This window comes from Ctenocephalides felis, unplaced genomic scaffold (genome assembly GCF_003426905.1).
Source record: "Ctenocephalides felis isolate EL2017-DRISC unplaced genomic scaffold, ASM342690v1 CF-g0.4_SCAFFOLD_01886, whole genome shotgun sequence".
NCBI lineage: Eukaryota > Metazoa > Arthropoda > Insecta > Siphonaptera > Pulicidae > Ctenocephalides > Ctenocephalides felis.
This window is the reverse complement of record NW_020538040.1, coordinates 28,982,797-29,000,693: the sequence shown is the minus strand read 5'-3', so window position 1 is coordinate 29,000,693 and position 17,897 is coordinate 28,982,797. Positions and strand designations below refer to the sequence as shown.

The following is a 17,897-nucleotide window of genomic DNA, read 5'->3' as shown; positions in this document are numbered from 1 at the left end:
CTAGTCCACATCGAGATACATCGAATGGCTTTTAAATTTTTGAAATCGGTCCCACCGTTTTTGAGAAAACGCCGATTTACGGCAAAAAATCTGTTCACACACAGACACACATACTTTTTCCAAATTTGGTCTCATTCGGTTCAGAATGGCTTAAAACGTCGAGAAAACATAAAATTATAGAATCGGATTTTTTGATGAAAACATAAACTTCTCCTTCGGGAAGTTAAAAAATGGTACGGGAAGTTCCAGCAATTTGCGTTAAGGCACGATGCCATACACCACTAGTTAAACGATTTTATATAAAAAAATCGACCGCCGGATTGTAGACTCGAACCCGATCCGTTGGTACTCGAATTCGAATTCCAGCGCTGTAGTCACTACGCCATGCAATGCAACAATGACAGCAAGCCATCACCAAGGCGTTTTACAAACGTGTATTATCATTAACAAGCGATTTATATAAAAGAATTCGTAGATTCGAATTGAATATTTATTACAAATATAAGATTATTTATTTATTTAATTGTATATAGAAGTGTATATATTATAGCTTATAAATTATTTAGATCTCTATATTTATTTTAACGTGTATATAGTGTATGTTGTGAAAATAGTTTATTATTATTATTATTAAAATATTATCAATTAAAGAACAGTGAAGAGTATATAAAATTTGTACAAAACAGGAACTTGAAAAATCCACGTGGTTTTTCGAGTGACATTTGGCAAACATAATTTGAGGTTATGCAACTAAATTTTATTTATTTTAATACTAAAACATTAATTAATTATCAATAAAAAATGTATATATAGAACATATTTAATTAATAAGATTTTATAAAAATATTTTAAATATCAATCAATTCATCGATCGAAAGTTTTCGTAAAATTATGAGCAATGATTCGGGGTCTTCATCAAGTAATTCTCCGAAGGCAAAACAAACATTTATTATACCGCCAAATTTATTAGCACAACTTGGGATTAAACTAGATGTATTGCAGAATGGAACTAATCATGAACAAAATGTTGGTGATGTCAAAACAATTGCTGTTTCTACACCAAAACAATCTCAAAAGACTAAAGGTAATTTTCATTTTTTTTATAATTTTCTATATCTTGCGTTTTTTTTTTAATTTAGATTTAATTAGATCACATATAATAAAATTATCACAAATTTATAGTCACTATAGTAATAGACAAATGATTTTTTAACAACCCAATTACTTGCCAATGAACCCAACATTCATGTTGTATAAGTATATTAATCATCCTTTTTCTTAAAAAAATATATATTAATTAACTTCCCGTAGGGTAAGTTATATAGTAATTGAAAAAAAATCTAAAATGAAAGAATTGTTTTTATTCTTCTTTACAATTCTACTGAATAGATTATTCATAAATTGTCAATATGAATATGAGTCTGCATTTAGTGCGGATGAATTATTCATGTTCATCAATTAATCAATTACAATAACTTCACTTATATATTTCTACTTGATAATAAACAAGTTTGTCATTTTTGTTATAAAGTTGTTTAAAAAATTGTGCACTTTAACTCTATTATAAACTAATTTTAAAATTGTTTTAGACAAAAGTCTAACTAACAGTGCACAGTTGAAAAAAATACAAAAATTATGTGAGCAAAAAAGCGCTTTCAGAAATTCTGACAAGATTTTAAATTCTAGTATGGATAAGGATTTAAAAAATGTTCAAGAATTGTCAAGTACAAATAAATTTATACATACAAATGGTGCTGGTATGTTACAACAATCTACTTTGTCTACAATAAATAAAAATGATTTAGAATCCAATTCTACTGTTATAGATGGAGATAGCAAAAATAATAGTGCTGTTGGCATTATTAAACAAAACGGAACTTTAACATTTAAAAATTTGAACTCAAGTCTCAATGAAGAAAAAGAAATTTTATCACTTTATACTGAAAATGCAGTTAATCAGAATTCTACTATTGAATCTGTGAAACAAGAGCAAGTTTCAAATACTATTAAAAATGAATTTGAAGATACTGAATGCAGTTGTGAAATGAACTACTTAAATGGCAAATTGAATTGCTGTCGAAAGCATTACTCAAGTACAAATAATTATAAAATGGAAGAAGAAACTAATCTGAAATTTGTTATTGAATCTTCAACTGCTGAAAATAATCATTGTCTTTTGAAAAATCAGATAGAAGATAAAAGTTGTTTTGATTTGGATTCTTCATTGAATAGTAAAAATTCTGGAAAAGATATTAATGTAAAGGATTCACAACCAAATTCAAAAAAACAAAATAAATTACATTCAATAGGAGAAAAATCAAGTATTCATAATACTAATTTTAAAAGTAGTTTTAATATTGAAAATTACTGCCAAAAAGTTGTAAATCATTTGCAAAATGAAACAAAGAAGACAAATGGTACTATGGAGACATCATCAATAAAAATTAATGATCATAAAAGTAGGATAAGTAATTCAAAAATAATTTCTAATACTTCTAAAGAAGTCATCAAACAAATGAATTGTGATGAAAACACAAAACTTCATAAAAATACATTATTAACTGAAACAAAATTAAACCTATGTACAGAAATTCATACACTTGAAAGAGGACATAAAAGAAAGCAGAAAAGTAAATTGCATGTTGACATTATGGAAAACACTAATGATCAACTTGATTGTTCAGATTATATCAATGATCAAGATTCTGTTGCAAGTAAAAATAAAACACCCAAAATGTTACCTCAGCTTAATAATTCAGAGCAACCCTGTGTATCAAAACTTACTACACCAAAACGACGCAAAACTGCTAATCAAACTTTAATGGAACAAACTGAAATAATTGTAGAAAAAAGAACTCCAAGATTAAGTAAAAGTTTTACAGACTTTTGTGCTGGGAAAAAGAAGAAGCGAAAAAGGATAGATTCCAACTCATCTGCTACTTCCGACGATGGTAATATTTTTACTTTTGCATCAGTAGAGAATCAAGATTTCTGCTATATGTATATAACACTACAAAGTAAAAGTAATGAAACCTGTGATATTAAATGCTTAATGTGTGATCAATTTGTTGAATCAAACTGGAGTTTACATAAATTAATGCATAATAATTTAGTTGATGAGTCTTCAATTGTAAGTATTTCTCACATTTTTTAAACTAAAATTAAGATTTCATTTTTTTAAATGATATATATATACCCTATTAATGAAACATTAATATACCCCACCTTTTTATAATAGATTTTACTAACAAGTAATATACAAAAATTGAAATATGCATAAAATTAGAATTTATTGGATAAAATTTAATGCACACACACACACACACACACACATATATATATATATATATATATATATATATATATATATATATATTGGAATATGCAAATTTGGTGTTGATATACATTAAAACGTGTGTGTTGAGTCAGGCAATATCACCAAGTATAAAAACTAGAGCAATTAGGAAAACAGCTTTATTAATCCATACGTTTCAGTCTTCATCGAGACCGTCATCCAGTGGAAAAAGACAAAAACATTTAAACATTATACTACACTAATTGACACAATATTAACACCAAGCTATTAGTAGTTCAAACATTTAAAACTAATTATGAATTAGAATTAAAAAACTAACATTTTAAACTAATTCAAAATCAACTATTTAAAACTAATTGTGAATTGGAGTTAAAAAACCAAGTTTGTGTACATAGCTGTTAAAGTCTAAACTTTAAAAGTTAAAATATTAGAAATGTTAGAAAATTTGAAAGTTTTTTAAAACAAAAGGGTTGAGAAAAAACAGAATTAATAACCTGTATGATAGAATATACACTAATACTTTTTCTAAAAACGATTTTATCAAAAAATGTGATTTTATAAGTTTCTTTTCAGGCAAAGAAATAAATTTTGTAATTCAAATATTAAGTTATGTCTCTTTTGAGTTTGTTATGTGAGACAAAAAGTACTATTTCTTCGATGTTATAGGATAACTATTTCGTAATAAACTGTTTATTGAACATATGAATATGAAGGAGAAACACTTGATTTAAATCTGTGTGTATGTGTGTGTGCTGTTTTTATATATCAGAGTGTAAATACTTAAATTATTGAATTTAAAATGGATGTTGATATTATAAAGGACAGGAACAAAAAACAACTACAGGAATTTTGTTTACTCAAAATTTTCTTTTCTGTTCCTGTACTTTTACAAATTATTATTCGTTGCATATTTCTCAAGAAAGATTGTAATTTTTTGCTCATTCTTCTGAATACAAGTGAAATTATAAACTTTTCTTATGATAATACTTCCATATTTGCATTGAACGTTTATGAACATCTATGAAAACTAATGAGTTATTTGGTTGCAGTTTCTTTGGCCATTACAAATTATTTTTTTATTTCATAGTTAAAACTTTCTTTGAAAAGACTTCAAAATGTATATTTTTTGTTTTAAATTGATTCTCAATTAATAATTGTTTTAAATTGAAATTTATTAATTTTGTTTCAAATCACTATTCTTTGTATTTAAGTGTGTGACATAAATATAATTTTATTATGCACATGTGGCTTCCGGCTGGCTCTGCGTATACATTTTGACTGTTAATATTGTATGCTTTGATTTGATTTTTTAATTTGTAACTTAGTTATTTAATCAAGTGTTAAATGTTGCAGGTATCAGATGATAAAGCATCTGAACAAATTCTAAATGATATTTTATCCAAAACTGGTATTCTCTTGTGTGAAAAATGTTGTCATTCAGAAAATAATGCTACATCATTTTTGAATCATATTAAAACTTGCTCCATTGCTTCAAAGGTAAATATGATTGTTTTTAATATCCACTGAGAAGTGAAAAAAATTGTGTGTGTGTGAATGCATTTGTTTTTGTTGTGCAAGAAATTTGCATTGTAATTATGCTATTTATTTTAGATATTTTAGAATTAGGCATGTTGTATATTCTGATTTTCTGTTGATTATAAAATGGAAAAAAAGTGTTTAACAAATAAAATACAAGATAAAATAAAATCAGACTATAGATTTGATTTAATTTTATCACAAAATATAATGGTTTTATTATTCTGCAGAGATGTTGTAAAATTTGCAGACGATTATATATTAAGGTGACTAAAGATGATCATGCAAAACTTCATAAAATCCATTTTGAGAATTTACTCCATAAATCCAATAAGGATCATGATAAGCCTAACATATCAAAATTAAATGTCCCCGGTGCTAAGGTTATATGTGCATGCTGTGCTAAAGAAATGAATCACATTGATTGGGAGGAACATAATCTTACACATAATAATCTAGCGTGGATTCAGGGTCAAACTCCTGTTGTGAGTATATTGTATTATAATTTTTACTATAAACTTATGTACCAGGATTTAATAAAAAAAAATTGCCTTATTTGTGATAACAAAGAATTATTACAACGATAATATTGATTGTTGGCTATACTATTAATATTACTGCAGGATCAGGATCCAAAGAAAATGAGAAAGATACTTGACCCTATATTCAAAAAAAATAAATATATTACTTGCTATAATTGTAAAAGTAATATATTATCAATCCCAAAATTTATAAAACATCTGCAGATGTGTAAAAATAATTTTGTAAGTACAGCATTTATAATAGATACCTTATATGTCATATTTTTTAAATACATGCAGATTGTCATATTTTCAGGAAGGCAGAGAATTGCCACTGCTGCGGGATGTGTCAGCAAATGACAAAAGTGATCTCAATGTGAGTAAACCGATTTTTGATTTCTTTTTTGAGTAGGTAATATAATATGTTGTGGTACATCGGCTTACGATCGACTCCACATACGAGTGTTTCAATTCGTTGCTTTGACAAAGCAAAATTCAAGAACAAGTCAGATATTTTCTAGAAAAATGTTATTTACAAAATGAAAATATGAAAAATTTGTCTGTTGTAACAATGATTATATTACCACAGGAAATTTTTGGATGTCTAATAATAAACTATTTTATAGTTTTATTTTATTTATATTAATATTGATTGAATGAATTGAACTATTATGTCAGGGTACCACTGTTTATTCAAATTAATTGTAACAATAATCAAGTATTTTTTTATATTTAAATTTATGTTTTTTATTTATGATTATAAAGTATTTTAAATACTTCATATAGATTTCTGAGAACTTGCATAAAACTCTGGTACAAGATGATATTTCGACCATGAAATCTTCTGATGACGTTCTTGATAACTCAAAAATAATAAATGAAGTTACATGTGCACGATGCAATAATTTGATGCCTAGGAAGGAGTGGAATAAACATAAAATTCAGCATAATAATTTGGCATGGAATAATGAAGAATCGTCCATAGTATGATATAATTGTTATAATATATAATAATAATTTAAGTACCTAATTTTAACTAAACCATATAGTTTGGAATTGAATAAAAATATTAATTATTCAACAGCATATTTTAAAATATCTCCTGATTCTCAATGAGTAAAGTTACATATAAGCTATTGGCTGACGTATATCAATAATTATAATTGTCCTTCATTTCGCATTTGCTCACATTAGCTTTTGATTTTTACTACTTGATAGTTTATAGAACTCTGATATTTAAATTGATCATATTCATTTAAACTAAAATAAGACAGGTTCTAGTAATTGTTCTAGGCATTATGATAAAAGTTTTTTTTAATAAGTTACATAAACTTAATAAAAATATTTTTTTTTGTATTGCTCTTTGTGTTGAGAACAATATTTATAAGTTGAACAGATGCACATATTTAGCATGAATTATAACCTTTTAATTTTATCTAAAAATTTATTTTTAGGATTTAAAGAATAAATTCATATGCAAGAAAATTTTAGATGAGTTGGTAATGCAAGGCGAAATGTTGAAGTGTGAATATTGCAATACAAAGAAAAAAACTACAACAGAATATTTTGAACATCTTGAGAATTGTACTAAAATTAAGGTCAGTTTATAAGTTGGATATTTTTATAAACGATTTAATAAACATGAACTGTGGTTGATAGTGCTATTTTTTGTGTTGAGTTTAATTAGCACTTTTTTTTGTAAATAATATAATTGTTTATTTGAAATTATAATAACTTTTCTTGCAAATATGAATTGTTGTATTTTAGGATAAATGTGAATTAACATTTCTCACTGATAATACATCCATAATTAGTTCTAATGAATTAGAGGTAAGTGATTTTAAAATACATAAAATATATCACTAACAATTGATATTATTGTTTACTGAATTTTGTTACAGAAGTCAAGTGATTTCAATGATACTGCTATGGATATAGACAGCACAATTAATGAAAGCTCTTATGTAAGTAGTTACAATTTGATTTAGAATTAAGATGTATCTTTAGTTAATTAACACTGGAAATATTATATTACTGATTATCTATAAAATATTTTCAAAACAAGAAAATAAACTTGTAAGAGAATATCCAGGTTATTTTTACTAATTTTTAGCTATTTGAAGCAACTGATGTTAAAGATACTACACTCACATCTGATAAGGGAGGTGATGAAAATGATCTTAACACTTCTAAAAAAACACGAGAAGTTAAATGCGCACAATGCAATGAGTTGGTATCCATTAGTAAATGGAGCGCTCACAAAGTTAAACACAATAATTTAGCATGGAATGATGAAGAAACACCCATTGTAAGAAATATTATTCATATTTTAAAAACTTAAATATTTATGGTAGTCGAGTATAAAGAAAAACTTTTTAACATTGGTTGTTTACCAAACTAGATATATTACTTCTAATTATACATTATATATTATAGGACTTCAATAATAGAAGATTGTGTGAAAATATTTTACAGAAGTTGTTGAAAAAGAACAAATATTTAAAATGTGAATTTTGCAAAATCAAGAAAAAAAGTGCTGTAGGTTTTTTTTCTCATTATGAAAAGTGTAACAAATCAGAAGAGGTAAATTAATACTATCATACTCTTAAATAATAAAATTTTGACTTACAATTTAGCATTTATTATGATTTTGTTTTTTTTGCTTCACATAGGAGATACTACTGACACGCGCACCTTGCCCAATTTGTGGGCGTTCGTATGCTAAAAGTAGTTTACCAACCCATGTGTATCAAGTACATAATTCTTCTAAGACACCGTCTAATCAAGATAAAAATCATAAGGATAAAGTAGTTATGAGAAATCTGAATGAATCTAGAAATAAGCGTCATGCTGCATCAAAGTATGTGTTTCAGTATAAATTGTACATTTTGTATTATCATTTTTATTACTATTTTTCTTTTGAAAGATTTAAAATCACATTTTGTAAAAATAATTTCAATTTATGCAACATTAATTTTGATTTTATGAAAAAATATTAAATGAATGCTTTTTATATATATATATTTTAATAATTTTGATTATTAAAACTTTCAAATAGATTTTGAAGGTGTTGATTTTTTTAAATTGAGAATGTAGTTTTTTAAAAAATTTGCTAGTGCAGAGAGTAAATTTTAAAATTATTATGTATTGAGATTTAAATATAGGTATGCCAAAATAAATGGTCAGTGAGTGTTAACATGTAAAAATGTAATAAGAGTTATGTTAAGCTATTCTAGAAGAAATTTATTAATGATTTTAACAAACCCTTTAGGAACAATTGGATATTAATCTAGTTTTTTTAACTTGTTTTAGAGCTTTGACTTTAATAGAGGATTTGAAGAAAGGTGTAGTTCAGCAGAACAAAACAATTGTTAGTCAGGAAGGAAAATTAATATTTTATATTCTTTTATCTGCTTTCTGCATCAACATATATTTTCAGAATGATCTGTTTACATCTCCGGCTGCGGTTAGAATACCAAATCCTGTTGTAAAATGTTGGACAAAAGAAATAAGTAATTCAAAAGATGGAAAAGCTAATTGCCGAAATATACCATGTACATTTAGAAGTTCAGATATTGATGAATTAAAATCTCACTATACAAATTGCAATCTCCATCCTAAACGAGTGAGTTTAAGCTGTATAATTGATATATACCCAAAATTTGTTCAAATAAATGTTCTTGAATTTTATTTTTTTGTAAATAAATGTAGTATGTTAAAGATACTATTTAGAAAATAATGGACAGTTAAATCCCGCCATAAATCACCCCATACATTTTGAATTATTTTTTTTATTATTGTGAAACTTTAAACTTTTTTTAATTTTGCATTGCAATTTTTATTTACATTAGTACATTTTCTGACTTGCTCATTTTATGTTTTATCAACATTTCAAAATCATTCTTAATTCTTTGAAACCAAAATTTTAAAAAGTTTGCGTGTATGTATATGAGCCTATTTTTTACCTCATAAACAGCTGATTTTAAAAATTCAAATGTCATTCAAATGTAACTTGATTAAGTACTAACCTTTACCAGTTTTGCGCGACGGTCGAGCCGTTTATTTATAATCAGCAGAGAAATGTAAAATATTTTGATCGCGTCGTACCTAACTATCATCAATTGGTTTAAAAAAATAAGTTGAATAATGAAGAAAATAATATAAACAAGAAATAAATTTTTAGAAAAATGTCTAAAGGTAATAAACTAACTCAGTGATGAAAAATAAAATACAATTTGTAAACATATTTTTAGGAAACATCACACTGATCTTAAAATAATTATACATTAGTTCCAAACATTAATTATACATTAAAACCAATGCCAAATTTAGTTCATCTATACTTTTATTTTTTAGGGCTATTGGTGTACAGTTTGCAATTTTCGTTCTGATGTGGAAGATATTATGAAAGAGCATGTATCAAAGGAGCACATCACGGAATTGCAGAAAAAAATCATTGATAGTGATATTTTAGGAGAACGTCAAGACAAGGAATTTGATATTGACGCTGAAAATGAAAGTGAAAATGATTTAGAGTATGATCTGTCTGGAGCAGAATGGGATGATGCAGTATCGGGCATAGAAGGACAAAATAATTTCCAACGGACGCGTAAGTATTGAACATTTCTTATAACTATTATTAACTTCCCGTAGGATAGTTATAGTAATGGGCCGAAAATCTAAAATGAAAATTTTTGCATATTTTTACGTTTTGAAAGTTTCTGAACATTTTGGCATACCTCAGAAAAAATGGATATGTGCATCGTCCACGTTTTCGGGTGCACGGATCAACTGATTTGAACGGTTCAAAAAACATTCGATTCCTATTGATAGTGAGATTTGCTGATTAGTTTTTGACAAAGGCAGGTCCAGCCGCTACGGAGATACAAGACAAAGAGTGCAGAAAATAGAAATCGAGATTTCGAGAAAACAGAGCATCTGATTTGAATGATTCAAAATACATTCAATTCATAATGATGGAGAGAAGTGGTGATTAGTTTTTGGTAAAGGCAGGCCCATCCATTTCGGAGATACGCAGCTAAATTTGCAAAAAATGGCAATTTTTGAGAGAACTAAGCATCCGATTTGAATGATTCAAAAAACTTTATTTAACTAAAAATTATTTTACTAAGTTAGTGCTAATAAGTTTTTTTATACTTCAACTCTGAATTGTTTGATATAAAAAAGTAGGAAATAGTATTTGCATGCGCATGTGAATGCAAATTTCGACGTCGACTTTGTCTCTAAAGTGAATGGACCAATTGAAAAATTCAAAAGCTATTTGATGATCAGGAATACTGTTTATTAGCTTTACAATTCGGCTAAATAACATTTACATATATTTCATATTATAACTTAATGAATTGAAACAACAATTGAAGTTAAATTAGATTTATGGATGATATATAATTCATATAAAGCTTTGCATTTACATAAATATTATCTGAATGTTATAACTTTATAAAATGATGTTTTTATTTTCTATCTCAGGTTTAAAAGACGTTAATTGTATATGTTCAAGAATAATTCTTAACATTCCAAGTATTTTTATACTCTTTTATTGCATATATTATATACATGTATTATGATATAAATGGTATATTTTATATAAAACCCGGCATTATCACGTACATCACAACAAAAAATACATAACATTATAAATATCTTATTACAGGTGGTGTTCCGCAATTCTCTTTTCTCTTAATAGATCGAGCTTATTATAATATTCTTTCTCGTTACTACAAAGCAGCAAAAAAATGGACTTTAAAATTGTATGTAATAAATATCAGATTATTCATTTTGATATGTCTTATAGGTAACAATGATAGATTTGAATAAAATAACAATATTTATTTTCAGTCGAGAGAAAAATTATTCTGAAGAATCTTTATTTTGCCATTTATGTAACACAACCGGTAATATGGTTCCAACCGTTTTGCAATCATCTTATATAAGCAAGGGAGGAGAAAATTCAACTATGATAACCTATATCAGTGGCCCTTATAAAGAGTGTTTAGAATCGGAAGACATTGCTTGGAAGTCTTATAAGAAATATGAAGGTTTTTGCAGTGATGCAGGTATAGCTACTATATTTTGTGGAGGACCAGTTTGGGGCTTAGCTTGGTGTCCATTAGAAGAAGTTCATAATATTGAAAACGAAGAATTTGGTGAGCAGTTCATAGCTGTTACAACTCACAGGAGCTTCGATGAGGTGCCTAAACTTGATAACAGTTTAAATATGGATAAAAAAGGTGTAATACAAATTTGGAAAATTGGAGTTTTGGATGATGAAATGTAAGTTATTTGTTGACAATAAATTATATTTCCTAAGTTTATCTTTCCTCAATATTTGAAGTCATTCAACACAGAAATTGGAAAAAGCATTTTTGTATGTATTTGTTTATGGGTGTGTACATTATGAGTATGCAAACACAATATTTTTACTTTTTTGAAAATGTACATTGAACTATTTCTTCTTAGCAGTTAAGTTTAATTTTGTTTATTTAATTCTGAGAATTATAAATCCAGATAGTACAGACTTTATTTGCATTAGCATTGATTGGTTGGTCTTGAATCGATATTACTCAACTTAGTTCTTTGTAATTAACAGATTACAACAAATTATTACCAGTTTTGGAAATTGGAAACTATTCACTAGATCTGATGTATTGATTTTTAACTTATTTGTCAATAATTTTTTAACTTAAAAAAGCTACTTGCTTTTAGTTTTTATTAACTTGTAGGGGTAAGTTATAGTAATCGCAAAAAATTGAAAATGAAAATTTTTATATATATTTACGTTTCAGGGGTTTCTGAACATTGTCGCATACCTTAAAAAAAATGGATGTATGTGTGTCCATGTGTGCGGATACAAATTTTCGTTGACGATTTCAGGAACACCGATCAACCGATTTGAATACTTCAAAAAACATTCGATTCGTATTGTTAAGGAGACGGGGTAAAAAAGTGCCAAAAACGGTAACTCAGTTTTTAAGAGAACGAAACGTCCGATATTAATAATTCAAAAAACATTTTACTTGTATTGAGAAGATAAAGAACTAATTAAATTTTTGGGAAAGCAGGTCCAGCGGTTATAGACTCTCAATAAAAATAACTTAAAAAAAAATGTCATTTGGCGGTCAAAAATGTTTATTGGACATATGTGTACATCAAATTATCGAATATTCTATAGAGATTTTAATAATGTGTACATATTTTGTGTAAATTTTTTTTGGGTTCTGTACAAAGATTTTTAATCACGACACGGGAAGTTCCAGAAATTTGCCTTAAAGCACGATGCCATACACCCCACTAGTTATATTTGTTGTTTATGTAAATGCATGCTTGCATATCTATCATATTAGCATTATAATGTACTGATATTTATCAAATTTTAACAATCTTCAAATCTTCTAAATAAATATTTCAGAGAAAAGTGTACAACCAATCCCAAACTAATGTATATGATTGCACATAATTATGGGGCCATTTGGAAATTGGAATGGTGTCCATCTGGAGGTGTCTGCGAATTTGAAAAACAAACATTGCATGGTGCTGAGAAATATAAACGATTGGGTCTGCTAGCAGTTGCTGCTTCAGATGGAAATGTTTATATTTATTCTATATGTCTTCCAAAAGTGTCAGATTCAAATGAGATTCCATTATTTTATCAGAAACCAGTAGCTGTTTTAACAATGGGACATGACATGGAAAGTAGCGACCATACGACGGCTTTATCATGGACAAAGGTAAGAATTATGAAATTTTATATTATATTTGCACATATGTATTTACGTCGATGAAGGAACATATCCTTATTCATAAGTGTGTGAATGAAAGTTTTCTTTTCTTATATTTATAAATATAAATATAATCAATTCAATAAATGAATAAATATAAATACTGTTTTTAAAAGATAATTTATCTTAAGCAACTTTTTATTTTATATAAACATTTTAATAATATTATAGGAAAAGGGCCATAACATAATAGCTGCTGGTTTCAGTTCAGGTTTTGTTGCATTTTGGAATTTATCAACTGAGAGCCCATTATTAAAACATGAATATGCTGATATGTTGTGCTTTCATCCCAACTTGATTTTTAAAGCACATTACACTGTAATTTCAGGTAATTTTATCTTAAAAAAAAATTGTTCCCTTAATTGTTAAGCATTTGGGCTGTCCAAGATCCTTTCTGAATTTATGGTATGGGGTAGTATAGTATGAAAGCATCCACCTATAAGCAGATGCTTTAACTAATGCTTCTCTGTTTGCTGCTTTGGTTTATTGAAATTCGATAACTATCTTTTCCATTACTTTGTGTGTGTTGCATTTAAAAAAATATAACCGAACTGGTGTTGACAAAATTATGTATCTTTGTATGTTTGAGTTTCTTCTTTTGTTTGAAACCTTACTGTATAGTAGCATGATGTGGTTTGCACGTTCGTATTAACCTATTAACATATCACATATTATTTCATCATCACAACCCACCATCCCTGCTTTCTTTTGGGCTTCTCCATTAGTATGCAATCACAGGACATTAAATCACATTTCAATTATGGTTATGGCATGACACATGGTATATTTTAATATATACTTTCAATTAAAATGGTTTGAACATTTTATAGCATTGGTGGTTTTTCCGTACATGGATGCCTGTTATTGTTTCACTGCTTCGATGGACCGATCGATGCAGTACTGGCGCACAGACACAAGAAGTGGATCTGTCGATGCATTTCCTCTAAATGGACATTTTGGGAAAACTAATTGCATAACCGCAGCTGGTACAAATATTCATTGGATGGCAGCCTTAGTTGCTTTGGATGAAGCGTTTGGCTTTGGTGGGTCATATCAATCTTGATATTTATTAGTTTGTCAAAATAAATCATAATGAGCATATGGCAGCAGAACTTGAACTAGTTTTGATTCTATAAATAGATTTAGGTAGAAAGTGTTGAGGAAAATGGAATTATTTATGAAATATGATTTTGACAAACTTAGTAATTTATTAATAAACATTATTAATAAGCATTTATCATAAAATTTTTATATATTAAAAATATATTATTCATTAATTATCAATAATATTAAAAAAAATAAAATCAGGTAAAGCAAATTCAAGTTTTTTCACATTACGTGATTTAACATACAAGTCAACCATTGTTTTGAATTCGAGTTCCCTAATTTGGGATATAGCTGCATGCGATTGGACTAATGGATTCTGTCAAGTAACTGATGGTGGTGAATTAAGTGCAATATACCCTCATCAACTAATGGCTTATATTGATAGTTCAAAAAGGATTAAAAAGACACGATTAGTAAGTATTATGTATTTTCTATTGAAACACGCTTCATTACTTTTACCTTCTAACCCTCTTTTTGCTTGAAACATTATCACCTCAAATACAGGACTACCCCGTTTAACGCGGGAGATACGTTCCATCAAAGTAGAGCGCAATGCGAAACAGCGCTAAATGAGGCTATCTTTACATGGAAATATTGGGGTTAGGGGAAGAAGAAGGATAGGGGCAATTGGCTTGGTATTAAATTTAAAAAGTATGTTATTTTTACTAAAAATGAAACCAAACATTTATTTCTTAAAGCCCAAATTAATACCAAATTATTATTTGTTGTAAAAATAGAAACAAAATATGAATAACAAAATGAATATTCTTGAATAAACAAAAAATATTCTAAGTCAGTCATATTTAGTTAGTCTAACGTGTTTTTAGTATTTTGCCATTGTGTGACAAAAGCATCTAATGTTGTTTTACTTTTTCTTTTGCATTGTTTTATTAAAAGTTCATTAAAAAAGGATAGGGCGTCTCTAACACCATGCCCTACTTTAGAGCTCCTGTCAAAATTCGGATCATTTTCAATGAATTGATCAATTATTTCAGTTATGGTAGACAAACTCCTTTTTACAAACACCATCAAAAGTTCTTTTTGCTTTTTTGCTGAATCACTGCTGTCAACATTTTCGTTTTCTTCTTGTTCAGTTCATTCCTTGAGCTCACCATTAAAAAGTCTGCGCAGCTTCTTGAATTATTTCTTCAACATCTTCCTAATTTATCCTTTCAAAACCTGGGTTGAAATAAAAGAGCGCTAAACCGAAACAGCGCTAAACGATACGGCGTTAAACGGGGTATTGCTGTACTATAATTGTATCCAAAATTCAAGAGCGTTTTTATTATTTAACTATAGAAAAAAATGTTACATAATGACATTTCCATTCCAGATGCTAGGTGCATGCTTAATAAGGAAGTTAGAACTTGATGATAACAAAGAAGTACTAGGTAGTGCAGATAATGACACAAATACAATTATTGAAACAGTTCATGACGGGGACAAAAATGTAATACAAACAAATAAGATTATTGAAAATAAAGTTAAAAATGAAAAAAATAATGCTAAAAAAAGTGTCAACAAAAAGAAAACTAATCCTAAGGACAAGGGCAAAAATTTAACCAATTTGGAGTATGATACAAAAAGCATCACTTCTTGGGAAGAAGATTTGTCGGACACTGAAGACACTACATCTACAGCATTTGATGCAGATGCAGCTCAAAATTTAATTTTTAGGAGTTCTTACAAAGATATTGTACAAGATTATGGATTAGTTTTTTATGATTTTCCAACAGTGAGTTTTTAACTTAGTTAATTTGATTATCTATAAAACTAACTAATTGCTTTACAATGCTATTAGTCTGAGATAATATTATCATAATCTGATTTGAATGATTTAAAACACATTCAATATGTAATGATTGGGAGAACTGGTGTATAGTTTTAGTCCAGTCTATCCGGTTTCGAAGATAAGGAGCTAAATGTAAAAAAATTGCAGTTTTTGAGAAAACCAAGCATCCGATTTGAGTGATTAAAATATTCTGCTTGTGTTGACAGAACGATTGCTTTTGGGGATTTTTCTTTTATTTCAAAATTTAATTTTTTTTTTTAATTTCCAAAGAATATTTTTTTTTTTTAATTTTTATAATAAACGTTTTTATCCAATTCATAAGCTAATTTCCTTATCTATACATAAGCTTTTATATTTTGTCTATAAAATAAGAATAATGAAAGTTACAGTATTTATAACCAGCAATTTGTCTTAAGGCACAATGCCATACTATACACCACTAGTTTTGATTAATTTTTATACTCTAATAAAATTAAATGTTGTATTCATAATTTAATTGAAATATTTTATTGCAGAAAATAGAAACAAACTGCAAAGAGTATGAATCGCAAACTGTGGTAGCGCCAAACTATCCACTTAACGCCCTAACAAGAGTGGCTTATAATCCTAATAAAAAATGTCACAGCTTTATCGCCGTTGGAATGAATGCCGGTTTTGTCAGAGTGAGATTTATTGGTGATACGAAACCGAAAAGCATACGATAAACATAATCTGTGAGAATTGATTCAAAGGCTGAGCATTTTATATATAACCATAAGATGTGAGAATTGATTCAAAAGCAGAGCATTTTAATTTGATAGTTTTATATATTATATAACCATAAGATATGACAATTGATTCAATGGCAGAGCATTTTTTTTAATTTCAAGTTTAATTGTTTTTATAATATTTTGACTGGAAAGTTTATTTAGTTTTTCTTAACATGTTCATATTTGGGGTTTTTATATATTGTTAAATCCAAAATCAATAAATTCTTTAGCTTGATAGTTACCATTTTATTGGCTTGTAGGCTATTTTATTGTTTGGAATCATTAATTCAACTGCCACAAAAGAAATTATCATACTTATTTCTATTTTTTTCAGTTTTACAAAGATATATTGTGTTTAAAAAATGAAAATGTAAATAAAGTTTAATATGTATAATAATTATAATATTTTATAAACTATAAATAATAATATATTCATGCACTCAATCACCTACACTCATATACTCATATACTTGTATAGCAGTTACTTATTTTTCATTCTATTTTATATTTTTTAACAATGAATATTATAAATTGTATTATATCATAATATTACGTAATTAATGTATTTATTGTATGTTTTTGAGCATATTCATAATTGTAGTTACGGAGTTTTATTGCAGCCTTTGCAAGCTGCAATATAATTATTTTACACAAAATTCGTGGCATTAGAATTAATATCAACACTTTCCACTCGCGAATTCCGAGATTTATATGAATTTTGCCGCCGAAGCGGCGGCATCTGAGTCAAAAGGGTTAATGATGTACATTTTGAAAAAGTTGACAATAGTTATAGATTTTGACACAGGCTATTTAAAATCATTTTATTGCATCAAAAAGAAATAAAGTATGAGTACAAAAATATGATTTGCATTAACTATACACATTTTTGATTTTAATGTATATGTATAAAGTTTATTGTTGAATGTTAATATAAAATTGTTATTCAATTATAAGATTTATTTATAACTTAAATTAAGTTTTGCCAAATCTTGCACCCATTTATTTTTGTTTCAAATAAAATTGTTTAGATAAATTCTTATCTCATATGTTTGTCAAATTTAATGTAACAAAAAAAAA

General features: G+C 27.4%; 1 protein-coding gene across 2 annotated transcripts; it reads left to right on the top strand.

Moving 5' to 3' along the window:
• Positions 1-806: 806 nt before the first annotated feature.
• Positions 807-17,026, top strand: LOC113377606. 2 transcript variants are annotated; one of them, XM_026617978.1, is made up of 25 exons: positions 807-1,084; positions 1,590-1,757; positions 1,827-3,130; positions 4,670-4,813; positions 5,083-5,337; positions 5,476-5,616; positions 5,690-5,749; positions 6,160-6,357; positions 6,828-6,971; positions 7,141-7,203; positions 7,275-7,337; positions 7,487-7,681; positions 7,810-7,956; positions 8,046-8,233; positions 8,686-8,743; positions 8,813-8,998; positions 9,730-9,982; positions 11,048-11,144; positions 11,233-11,667; positions 12,803-13,121; positions 13,344-13,500; positions 14,003-14,215; positions 14,481-14,692; positions 15,613-16,014; positions 16,587-17,026. In XM_026617978.1, exons 1-25 carry the CDS (start codon positions 892-894, stop codon positions 16,773-16,775), a joined length of 5,784 nt encoding a protein of 1,927 aa, XP_026473763.1. In that variant the 5' UTR covers positions 807-891; the 3' UTR covers positions 16,776-17,026. The 2 variants fall into 2 exon arrangements, with proteins under 2 accessions (XP_026473763.1, XP_026473764.1); XM_026617979.1 differs by lacking the exon at positions 1,590-1,757 and having other exon boundaries at positions 16,587-17,025.
• Positions 17,027-17,897: the final 871 nt, after the last annotated feature.